A 13,110-nucleotide genomic window follows, 5' to 3' on the forward strand; every position below is an offset into this window, starting at 1 on the left:
ATGTGTTAGTATACTGTATTGGTGTTTTTCTTTCTGGCAGTTTTAGATGTAACAACTAATGATTTATCCAATTATTAATTATTTTTAAAAGTTAGGGCATATCTCTTATGCCAGGAACTGTGCTATGAGCTAGGACACAGCACTTAATAAAACCGGAGGGAAAATCACGTAAAAATAATTTTTTTTCCTGCATGGATATTATAATAGGTCAGACAATAAAGAAGGAGACGTTTAATAAAGTAGTTATAGTCTTAATCAGGGCTTATAAGGTAAGAAATAGAATAATGAGACAGAAGAGAAGAGGGAGAATTCTACTGTGGATAATATAATCAGAGAAGACCCTTGAAAGGTTATCTTTAAGCTGTGATTGAAAGATATGAAGTGACTGCCATTAGAAGCACTGTTCCAGAAAGTAAAACTAAATAAAAATTAATAAAATTATCTCCTGTCATCAGAGATGACAAGACCTATATTTAGAAAAATATAAACTTTTCACAGGAATTTTTATGGCAGTGCTATGTTATAAAAGGACTTGTTATAAAAGGACTTATCTTATTCTAGATTTTAATTGGGCAGATTTCAACCTTTCTATGTTGGGGATGATGTTAGCTATAGATCTGTTATATATGGACTTTTTATATGCCAAGGTGCCTTCCTTCTATTTCCAATTGTTGAGAGTTTTTTTACGAAATGATGTTGAATTTCTATGTGTAATTAGCAACTCAAGGAAAAATTAAGAAAGTAATTCCATGTACAAAAGCATCAAAAAAGAATAAAATATTTAAATAAACTTAACCAAAGAGATAAGTCCTGTAAACTGAAAACTACAAAAGGTTACTGAGAGATATTATGGAACACACACAAATGTGAAAGGACATTTATGATCTGGGACACTTAAAAGTATTAAGTTGTTAATACTACCTCAAGTGATCCACAGATCAAAAATAGCAAAACTGATTTTGCAGAAACAGAAAAATCCATGCTAAAATTCATATGAAATCTCAAGGACTCGAAATTGCCAAAACAATCTTGAAAGAAAGCTGGGGGTCTCATACTTCTTGACATATTATACAAAGCGATGGTAATCATAGCACCAGTATTCGAATAAAGATGGATGATGGACTGATGGAATAAAATAGAAAGCCTAGAAATAAACCTTTGTATATGTCTTTAGATAATTTTCAACAAGGGCACCAAGAGTATTTGGGTACTCTTGGTACCAAGAGTGGGGAAAATATAACAAGTTATAAAAAGGCAATCACAAAAAAGCAATTATCATATGATTTCACTTACATGAAGCACTTAGGGCAGTCAAATTCATAAACAGGAAGTAGAATGGTGGTTGCCTGGGGCTCCATGAGCTTATATGGAGAACTTTGTTTGATGACTGAAATTTCAGTTTGGGAAGTTGGAAAAGTTATAGATGGATAGAGGTAATGTTTGCATAACAAGTAGGTGTCACTTTAAAATGATTAAAATTGTAAATTTTGTTATGTATGTGTTACTAAGCCATGTCCAACTCTTTGCTGACCCCATGGACTGCAGCACACCAGGCTTCCCTGTCCTTTGTTAATCTCCCAGAGTCTGCTCAAAGTCATGCTCACTGAGTTCGTGCTCCTATCTAACTGTCTCATCCTCTGTCATCCCCTTCTCCTGCCTTCAATCTTTCCCAGAATCAGGGTCTTTCCAATGGGTTGGCTCTTTGTATCAGGTGGCCAAAGTACTGGAGCTTCAGCTTCAGCATCAGCCCTTCCAATGAATAGTCAGGGTTGATTTCCTTTCAGATTGGTTAGTTTGATCTCTTTGCTGCCCAAGGGACTCCCAAGAGTCTTCTCCAGCAACACAATTCAAAAGCATCAATTCTTTGACACTCAGCCTTCTTTATGTATATATGAGCACAATTTTCAAAATAAATGTAAGAACTAAGGGACCTCCCTGGTGGTGCAGTGATGGGAATCCACCTGCCAGTGCAGGGGACATAGGTTCAATCCTGGTCCGGGAAGATTCCACATGCTGCAGAGCGATTAAGCCCATGCTCCGTAACCACTGAGCACACGCTCTAGAGCCTGAGAGGTACAACTAGAGAGCCCGCACGCCACAACTACCGAAGTCTGCATACTCCAGGGTCCTCTAGCCACAACTAATGAGCCCCAGTGCTGCAATTACTGAAGCCCAGGAACCCTAGAGGCAGCAAGTCAGAACTACTGAGCCCTCAGGCTGCAACTATTGAAACCCATGCACCTAGAGCCTGTGCTCCTCAACAAGAGAAGCCACAGAAATGAGAAGCCCGCACACCACAACTAGAGAGCAGCCCCCACTCTCCACAACTATAGAAATCCCGCGTGCAGCAACGAAGACCCAGTGCAACCAATAAATAAACAAAACAGTGTATGTGTTAGTTGCTCAGTCATGTCCAACTCTTTGCAACCCCATGGACTATAGCCCGCCAGGCTCCTCTGTCCATGGGATTCCCCAGGCAAGAATACTGGAGTGGGTTGCATTCCATGTCAAAAACCAAAAAAAAAAAATGAAGTTAGTTTCTTAAAAGGAAAAAAAAGAAAAAAAAATCTAAGGTGACTTCATTAGTTGAAATATGAGGGGAACATAAACTGTACCTCTATAGCCCAAAGTATATGCAAATATCATTGGCTTCAGATAATCTTGGGTAACTTATTTAAGAGGTAAATATGTCAATCCAATGGCAAAACCACTAAATTAAAATCTTTATTTTTTATTTTTATTTTATATTAGAGTACAGTTGATCAACAATGTGTTAGTGTCAGGTCTAATTCAAAGGGTCTGAGTTATACATATATGTGTATCTATTTTATCAAATTTTTTTTCCGTTTAGGTTATTACAAAATATTCAGTTACCTGTGTTATAGAGTAGGTCCTTGTTGATTATCTATTTTAAATATACTAGTGTGTATTGTCAATATCCAAGTGTTATGTAATCTACTTGAGTAGCCTGCCAGGCTCCTCTGTCCATGGAATTTTTCAGGCAAGAATACCGGAGTGGGTTGCCACTTTCTGCTCCAGGGAATCTTCCCAGTCCAGGGAGCAAACCCAAATCTCTTGCGTCTCTTGCATTGGCAGATGGATTCCTTACCACTAGCGCCACCTGGGGTTGTAGTAAGTCATAATAAAATAAACATGTTCTCATTTCAGAAAAAAAATCTCTAAAACTGCATCCTAACACATTTTTTTAGTCTATTTTTCTTTTTCTTTCTTTCCTTCTTTCTTTTTTTTTTGTGTGTGGCTATATTCTTCCTGGCAAAGCCCATGGACAGAGAATCCTGGCGGGCCACGGTCCACACAGTTGCAAAGAGTCAGACAGGACTGAAGCGACTTAGCACAGCACATAGAAAAAAGATCTCAGCAGCACAAGATGCTCAGCAGTGATTTAAGTCCTGAACTTCCTTGAAAGAGATGATTTTTTCCTAAAGCAAGTGTCAGGTAGCATTTTAGGTGTTATAGCTAAAGAACAGCAGCTATCTACAAGGGATTAGAAACACGGGCAGGAACTGCAAGTTCAACCCAATGTTACAATAGGTGGCTTGTTAACTGAAGACACCAATTCTTATCTGGATAACAGTTTTTTTATACTTTAAAGGCATAAACTCTTCTTAACCTTCTTAATGGGAATCTTAATGAAAATAATAATTTTGAACATATTTTAAATTTATTTTCACAATTTTAAGCTAACTTTAAACAGTTTTATCTTATCTATATTTAATTTATTATTTAAGTTTTAATAATTTTGAAATAGACATATACAGGCTTAGGCAAAATTCTGAGAAATACTAATAAGTGACTGCTAGATTCTTCACATGTCAAAATATCTTAGATATCATAGCAATTATGTGCCAATGTGTACATGAATAAAGAGATCAGTGAAAAAGATTAAAGTTTTGAATTGGACCCAAATACATTTGGGAGTTCAAAATACAGTAGTCAGAATTTCAAATCAATGGCAAAAAGATAATATGTGAATATTTTTTAAAAATTCTAAAATTTACAGAACAAATAAAATCAACCCCTATTTAAACTCCTAAATAAATTCAAGATGAATCAAATGTTATAAGATGTAAGATATGAAAAATGCTTGAAAAATTAAATGCAAAAAAAAAATTGAAGAATTTTTGGCTCAAATGAAATGAGAAAATTCTTCCTAAGCAAGATATAATTTTTTAATTTAATATAAGCTACAAAAATTTTACATGCAAAAATAATTCTACATAGGATAAAAAGTTAAAAACATATAGCCAGAAAACATTAACTATATATACAATGTAAAGAGATAATTTCTTTTGCTTAAAATTCTCTCATAAAAATCAAAAATTGAATGAATCAGATTAAAGACATATATATAATCCACAAATAAATACAAATCAAATTAAAAATGTAGGAAGATACTCAAACTCAATTATATCAAAAGGTTTGCAGTTAAAGTAAAAAGTAAATTTAATCAGATGTGATAAATGTTTATTAGGTACTGGTCATTGAAAATGTGGTCAAGAAAATTCACATGGACTATAGGGTTGCACAGAGTTGGACACGACTGAAGCGACTTAGCAGCAGCAGCAGCAGCATGGGCAGGACAGTAGTTGTTAGTGGGGCTTTCTCGGTGGTTCAGTGAATAAAGAAGACACAAAGGACACAGGTTCGATTCCTGAGTGAAGATCCTCTGGAGGAGGAAATGGCAACCCATTCCAGTATTCTTGCCTGAAAAATCCCAAAAACAGAGAAGCCTGGCAGGCTACAGTCCATGGAGTCACAAGGAGTAGGACACAGCTGAGCAGCTAAGCACAGACACAGTAGCTGTTAGTACAACCTCAAGAGCAATAGTTTGGAGTGAAGTAAGTCAGAAAGAGAAAAACAAATATAGTATATTAACGTATCTATATGGAATCTAGAAAAATGGTGTTGATGAACCTATTTGCAGGAAAGAAATGGAGACGCAGATATAGAGATGGGAGTCGTGGACACAGTAGGGGAAGGAAAGAGTGAGATAAACAGAGAAAGTAGCATCGGCATATATACACTTCCTTGTGTAAAACAGATAATGTGAGAAGTTTCTATATAACACAGGGAGCCCAGCTTGGCACTCTGTGGTGACCTACAGGGGTGGAGTCAGGGGAGGAGAGGGAGGCTCAAGATGGAGGTGGTGCTGGTTCAGCCACTAAGTCGTGTCCGACTCTTGCAACCCCATGGTCTGTAGCCTGTCAGGCTCCTCTGTTCATGGGACTCTCCAGGCAAGAATTCTGGAGTGGGTTGCCATTTCCTTCTCCAGGGGATCTTCCCAACCCAGGAATCAAACCCAGGTCTCCTGCATTGCAGGCAGATTCTTTACTGACTGAGCTATGAGGGAAGGTGACATATGTATAATTAAATCCGATTTGGGCTGTTATATGGCAGAAACCAACACAATATTATAAAGCAATTTTCCTCCAATTAAAAATTAATTTGGTAATAAATATCAATATCAGCATTTTATATGCATATACTACTTGACCATTGAACCAAATGTAATATCAACAATTCTACACCTAAGAACTATATTTGCACATACTCTAAAACATACATTTATTGGAAATATAACTGTCTTAGAAAAGTTTGGGACTCTCATGAAAGGAATGGACATATTAATTTTGATATAAATTTATGAAGAGTGTTTTGCAAAATAAGAAAATTTAAGAAATATGTATGGACTGGCATGGAAATACCTTTAAGATATTGCATAGCAAAAGCAAGTGATACATATATAGAAAGAAACAAATACATATACATATAGAGAATACACTTGCATCTGCAAAGATTATTACTAGATGAAAATTAAGAAACAAATTTAGGGTCAACCTCTGAGAATGAGGACTGAAAGAAGCTGAGAGAAAATAGAAAATTCATTTTACATTTCACCCATATTGTTTGGATTTCCTTGTGGCTCACACAGTAAAGAAACTGCCTGCAATATGGGAGACCTGGGTTTCACCCGTGGGTTGGGAGGATCCCCTGGAAAAGGCAATGGCAATCCACTCCAGTATTCTTGCCTATAGAATTCCACGGGCAGAAGAGCCTGGTGGACTAGAGTCCACAGGGTTGCAAAGAGTCAGACACTACTGAGTGACTACACTTTCGTAGCATTTAGTTTTCACTTATGCTATTTATTATTATCTATTTTACTTCAGCTTCATTGTAAACACTAAAAGTACAAACGTAAAAGTGCTGTGTAATGCAAATGAAATACAGTAAAGGCAAGCCATGTATAATTATGTATTTTAAACTGTATAAGTAAAAATGTTAACTTAAATGACAAGATGCTAAATAAAAATTACACTGTCTCTGAAAAAGAATAAAAAATGTAAATGCATAAGTTGGTGAAAAATCAGTATAACTATGAACAATTTACTCGCTAATTCATTACATATTAATTCCTTGCTATGTAGGCATTACACCATTCTAGGTACACTGATAAACAAGATAATGAATTCTAGTACGTAGGTAATTATATATTATAATTATACCCTGTTATTATACCCTGGTTGTTTAATTGTAATCTTTAATTATAATTAACATAAACTCTTTGAAAAAGAGAAATCACAACAAATTTTAAAATGACTTCTGCATTCCAAGAAAATGAACCATGATGTCAAATGACTCCCTTCATGATGGATGATGCATTTATTTAATATGGGATATGATGTTTCTTTTCCAGAGCTTCTTCATAGCATAAATTAACTCAGAATTTCTTAGACTGTAGATTAATGGGTTCAGCATGGGGGTTATGACTGTATAGAACACGCTCAATGATTTATCAATGTAGAAGGTCTTAGCAGGTCTTACATATATGAAAATACAGGGAACAAAGAAGCAGACAACCACAGTGATGTGGGAACCACAGGTCTGGAGGGCTTTCCGCCTTCCTTCCTGACTCAGGTTCTTCAGAGAGTGCAGGATGACTCCATAGGAGACGAGCAAGAGCAGAAACACTATAGTGCAGATCAGTCCCCCATTGGCCACAACTAAGATGCCAATGACATAGGTGTCAGTACAGACAAGTTCCAATAAGGGGTACATGTCACACATAAAGTGATCAATGACATTCGGGCCACAGAATGGGAGCCCATAAATAGTGCTAAGTTGAATTACTGAATGCAGAAAACCTCCAACCCAGGACACCACTAGCAACCCAACACACACCCTCTGCTTCATGATCACCAAGTAATGCAAGGGCTTACAGATGGCCACATAGCGGTCATAGGCCATCACCAGCAGAAGGAAGACCCCTGATCCAGAAAAAAGGTGCTCTGTAAATAGCTGGGTCATGCAAGATTTAAAGGTTATGGTTTTTTCTCCAAGGAACAAGTCTGAGATCAATCTGGGGGTAATAGAAGAGGAATAAGCAATATCCATACATGATAAGCAAGCAAGAAAAAAGTACATTGGTGTGTTCAGGGTCTTACTGACAGCTACAGTGACTATAATTAGAAAATTGCCCACCACAGTCAAAAGGTAGACAAACAGGAACATAAACAAAAGTACTTTCTCCTCCTTTGGATTCTGTGTGAGTCCCAGGAGAACAAAGTAGGTTACATTGTTTCTTGATTCCATCTAATCTGAACAGGAGCTGACTTCATACAGTAGAAGCAACTTACCTACAAAACAAGGAGGGGAAGATAAAGGGGTAAAATGCTAAAATGTATAAGAATTTTTTTTTCCATTTGTTGAAAGAATGAGTATAGAACAACTATTTGTGTCCAATGTGTCATGGACATTTTTATTATTATCAGGTTGAAGGCAGAGTTTCTTTCCTTCAGTGCTATGACACATAACGAGAAATCAACCGATTCCAGACCCACGCTATTAGTGCCATTAAATGAATATTCAAACAGTGCTAAGAGTCATGCTACAGGAGTATATCAAATAGGTATGACAGAAGACTTTCCAGAGGAAGCAAAGCTTCAGCTGAGTGTAAAAAAGAATTGAATGAATAAAAAAATAAGGAGGAGAAATCCAAAAAGTCCAATATTTATAAAGCCACAAAAGTCTAATACCTGAGGCCCACTTGAGGTAATTTACATAATCAATGTGGGTAGATCAAACTGTGAGGAAGTTCCCTGTACTGAATTGTCTCAGACCTCACTGACACTTCTTAGGTTTTTAGATGGTTATTTCCCTTTTCCTGACAATTAAATACTACAGCAGTAATTTTGTGTCTCCAACCCCTACCTCTCCTCTTAATTTGAAAACTTGGATATGCAACATCTCTAATTTTGACATCCAAGTGAATAGTAATTTAGTATTTAAAAACTTTTGAAATGTCCATAATAACCATAAGCATTTTCTATACAAAATTTAAAGAGGTGTTCCCTATTTATCTCATTAAATGCTGTCTTTAGTATTCTTGCCTGGAAAATACCATGGACAGAGGAGCCTGGTAGACTACAGTCCATGGGGTCACAAAGAGTTGGACACGACTGAGCAACTTCACTTCACTTTCACTTTATCATGTTATCGTTCAGACAAAAAATTGCTGTACTCTTCATTCATTTGTTACTCTCATAAAACTTTAATAAATCCTATTCACTCTACTATGAAAATATATCAGAAATTTGATCATTTCCTACTTCTTAATTTCTTCCTGGTCCACAGCAATAGATGCCTATCAAGTCTCTCCATGTTTATTCTAGCCTCCAAGAATCAGTTCTCCTGAAGCAGCCCAAATGACATCACGCTACTGCTCAAAAATCCTAGAGTATAATCTAATCATACTCATAGAAGAGGAATAAGCAATATCCATACATGATAAGCAAGCAAGAAAAAAGTACACTGGTGTGTTCAGGGTCTTACTGACAGCTACAGTGACTATAATTAGAAAATTGCCCACCACAGTCAAAACATAGACAAACAGGAACATAAACAAAAGTAATTCCCCCTCCTTTTAATATTGACAGTAACAAGAACTGTAACCCTCTTTTTACAGTTGAAGAAACTAATGCTAGAAGATCTCATTCATTTTCCCAAAATCACACATTTCTAAGGGACATACCTAGAACTGAATCTAAGTTTGATGGATTTCAAAGTAATTAAATTTCTTACATAATAAAGACAATCCCCAATAATGAGCCTGGTTCCCACTATTTACTGCTAATCTTACCTTGTGGAGGCTTGTTCAGAATCTAAGGGTGACTTAAAGTTACACACAAACACTTGAAATTATTTTTCATCCAATTTAACAACAGAGGACAAAAGGTCACCTTATTACTTGAGGACACATTTCATTTTATTTGACTCTCAGTCCATTTTCTCCATGGAGTCTTCTGATTATTCAGAGGCACATTTTTATGTGCTGTGTTGAGTTTTCCAAAAGAATTCCATGGTGCACACCTAGAAAAACAAAAGCTTACCACATTAGGAAATTTATCAAAATGACCAGCAAATCTTACATATACATAGAATAAATCAACTGGTTATTTGGCAGGGAAGTTTTCACAAGTAACGTCTTTCCTACTAACTTCAACAAGAAAAATAATATTTGACTGTCTAGCCCTTTTCATTCTGTCATATTAACATGACCAGACTTGTTGACTGAGATTTTGAAAGACATTCTCATTTTTTTTTTTTTTGTCATGCTTTAAGTCTATAAAAGGGCCACCTGAAAAATTGATTCCAGTTACTAAGTGGATAACATCTTCTTCTTATTAGGGGGGAAGATCATGGGATACTTCATCCCTTTCAGCCACAATCATCATTGAGTCTTAGAATTGGAATGTGTCCAAGACTGATTCTTGTTTAATTAATCACTTGGATTTCCCCTAGAGTTTTTTTTTTTTTATCTATAGGCAAAGTCACAAAAATAATATCAAAAAAGTACAATACCCAAAACAAAACAGCTTTAGAATCTTTAAGAGGCTAAAGTCAATCAAAAATAATAAAACATTTGTCCCAGTGCACTTATTTGTTATTTCTTTCCCCACCTGCCATTGCAAGATTTTCTTTCCTTTTGTTTAGTACTCAATTTAATCACCTTAATTTGGTTAGATATATGAAAATTATATCAAAAAACAATTAAATGTATTAAAATTTTAGATATAATAGCTAATTATCCAATTATTATCATTTTTTTTTGAAGTCTGGGCACCTCTGTCATGTCAGCAACTGTCCTCTGAGTGAGGACACAGGGATGAGTGAAACCTGGGAGAGCACATGAAGGTTTCTTCCTGCCTGGATCTTCTTTCTTAGAGCCAGACAATAAAGTATGAGACAACTTGACAAAGTAGCTGCAGTCTTATTCACTGCTTATAAGAATTAGAATACTGTGAAAAAAGATAAGAGGTAGAGTTCTACTGTGGAAAGCGTACAGATGACCTTTCTTCAAAGGTGATGTTTAAGCTGAGATTAAAAGGATAGCGAGTGGCTACCATCAGAAGCACTGTTACAGAAATTAAACTAAATGAAATTAATGAATAAAACTATCTCACTTCAGAGAAAACAAGAGCTATACTTAGAAAACTCTAAAATTTTCACAGGAATTTTTATGGCAGTACTATGTTAAAAAGGACCAGAGAATATATGCCCTCTTGTCTTACTCCATATTTTAATGGAAAAGCTTTCAACCTTTCATGTAGAGAAAGGTATTAGCTGTAGATCTGTAATATATGGATTTTATTAAGTCAAGGTACTTTCTATTTCCAACTTGTTGAGAGATTTCTATGAAATGATAACTGAATTTCTATCTGATCATGGACAACCCAAGGAGACTTTAAGAAAATAATTTCACTTACAAAAGTATCAAAAAAAAGAATAAAATAAAGCCTTACACTCTGAAAACTACAAAATATTGCTGAGAGATATATAGAACACACACACATATACGAGAAGACGTTTATAAGCTGGGCTATTCAACAATTCAGTTCAGTTCAGTCACTCAGTCATGTCCAACTCTTTGCAACCCCATGAATCCCAGCACGCCAGGCCTCCCTGTCCATCAACAACTGCCGGAGTCTACCCAAACCCATGTTCATTGAGTTGGTGATGCCATCCAGCCATCTCATCCTCTGTTGTCCCCTTCTCCTCCTGCTCCTAATCCCTCCCAGCATCAGGGTCTTCTCAAATGAGTCAGCTCTTCGCATCAGGTGGCCAAAGGATTGGAGTTTCAGCTTCAACATCAGTCCTTCCAATGAACACCCAGAACTGATCTACTTTAGGATGGACTGGTTGGATCTCCTGCAGTCCAAGAAACTCTCACGGGTCTTCTCCAACACCACACTTTAAAAGCATCAATTCTTCGGCGCTCAGCTTTCTTCACATCCAACTCTCACATCCATAAAAACCATAGCTTTGACTAGACAGACCTTTGTTGACAAAGTAATGCCTCTGCTTTTTAATATGTTGTCTATGTTGGTCATAACTTTCCTTCCAAGGAGTAAGCGTCTTTTAATTTCATGGCTGCAATCACCATCTGCAGTGATTTTGGAGCCCCCCAAAATAAAGTCAGCCACTCTTTCCTCTGTTTCCCCATCTATTTGCCATGAAGGGGTGGGACCAGATGCCATGATCTTCGTTTCCTGAATGTTGAGCTTTAAGCCAACTTTTTCACTCTCTTTACTTTCATCAATAGGCTTTTTAGTTCTTCTTTATTTTCTGCCATAAGGGTAGTGTCATCTGAATATCTGAGATTATTGATATTTCTCCCAGAAATCTTGATTCCATCTTGTGCTTCTTCCAGCCCAGCGTTTCTCATGATGTACACTGCATATAAGTTCAATAAGCAGGGTGACAATATACAGCCTTGACATACTGCTTTTCCTATTTGGAACCAGTCTGTTGTTTCATGTCCAGTTCTAACTGTTGCTTCCTGACTTGCATATAGGTTTCTTAAGAGGCAGGTCAGGTGGTCTGGTATTCCCATCTCTTTCAGAATTTTCCCCAGTTTATTGTGATCCACACAGTCAAAGGCTTTGGCATAGTCAATAAAGCAGAAATAGATGGTTTTCTGACACTCTCTTGCTTTTTCAATGATCCAGTAGATGTTGGCAATTTGATCTCTGGTTCCTCTGCCTTTTCTGAAACCAGCTTGAACATCTGGTTCATAAGTCATGTATTGCTGAAGCCTGACTTGGAATATTTTGAGCATTACTTAATAATACCTCGTGATTCAGTGCAATTCCTATCATAACCAAAAAATCTTTTTTGCAGTAACAGAAAAATCCATGCTAAAATTCATAAGGAATCTCAAGGACTCCAAATTGTCAAAACAATCTAGAAAAGAAGATTGGGAGTCTCATACCTCCTGATTATAAAATATATTATGCAAATCTATGGTAATGACAGCCCCAGCATTGAAATAAAGATGCACGATGGACTAATGGAGTAAAACAGATAGTTTAGAAATAAATCTTCCTATATGTATTTAGATAATGTTCAACAAGTGTCCCAAGCATTTTATGGGGAAAAGAAATTATAATAAGTGTTTAAAAGGCAATCACCAAAAACCAGAAATGGTATGATTCCACTTCCATGAGGCACTTAAAGCAGTCAAATTCATAGGCAGAAAATAGCAGTGAGCGAAAATGAAGGATTTTGTTTAATGGCTGTGGAATTTCAGTTTGGAAAGTTGAAAAAGTTTTGGAGATGGATGGTGGTGATGTTTGCATAACAATGTGAATTAACTTAGTGCTACTCTGAAATGGTAAAAATTGTAAATTTTGTTATGCATATTTCACCACAATTTTTAAAGTAAATATAAGAACTAAGGTGACCTCATTAACTGGTTTATGATGTGAACATAAACTATAGCACAATAGCCCAAAGTATATGTAAAGATCATTGGCTTCAAATAAACCAAGGTAATCTTTCTAATCAATAGCAAATTGACAAATAGTCAATCAATAGCAAAACTACTAAATTAAAATCTCTATTTTTAATATTTACTTTGTATTGGAATATAGCTGATTAACAATGTGTTAGTTAAGGTGTACAGCAAGGTGATTCAGGTATACACGTATTTGTATCTATCCTTTTCCAAATTCTTTTCCCATTTAGGTTACTACAGGATGTTGAGCAGAGCTTCCTGTACTACACAGTAAGTCCTTGCTGGATGTCAATTTT

The 13,110-nt window shown here is 36.2% G+C and overlaps 2 protein-coding genes across 2 annotated transcripts in view; both read right to left on the reverse strand.

Annotated features, from left to right (window-relative positions):
- LOC113905293 (olfactory receptor 4A47-like) overlaps nucleotides 1-13,110 on the reverse strand; it is a 32,098-nt gene that overhangs the window by 4,356 nt on the left and 14,632 nt on the right. Inside the window, exon 2 of the mRNA XM_027562335.1 lies at nucleotides 9,258-9,387. The gene's annotated coding sequence lies outside the window, so the exon portion shown is untranslated. The remainder of the gene's footprint in view (nucleotides 1-9,257; nucleotides 9,388-13,110) is intronic.
- On the reverse strand, nucleotides 6,667-7,921 carry LOC113905295 (olfactory receptor 4A47-like). Its single transcript, XM_027562338.1, has one exon. It carries the CDS (start codon nucleotides 7,609-7,611, stop codon nucleotides 6,682-6,684), a length of 930 nt encoding a protein of 309 aa, XP_027418139.1. The 5' UTR covers nucleotides 7,612-7,921; the 3' UTR covers nucleotides 6,667-6,681.

The sequence above is a fragment of the Bos indicus x Bos taurus genome, chromosome 15 (assembly GCF_003369695.1).
Source record: "Bos indicus x Bos taurus breed Angus x Brahman F1 hybrid chromosome 15, Bos_hybrid_MaternalHap_v2.0, whole genome shotgun sequence".
Taxonomy (NCBI): Eukaryota; Metazoa; Chordata; class Mammalia; order Artiodactyla; family Bovidae; genus Bos; species Bos indicus x Bos taurus.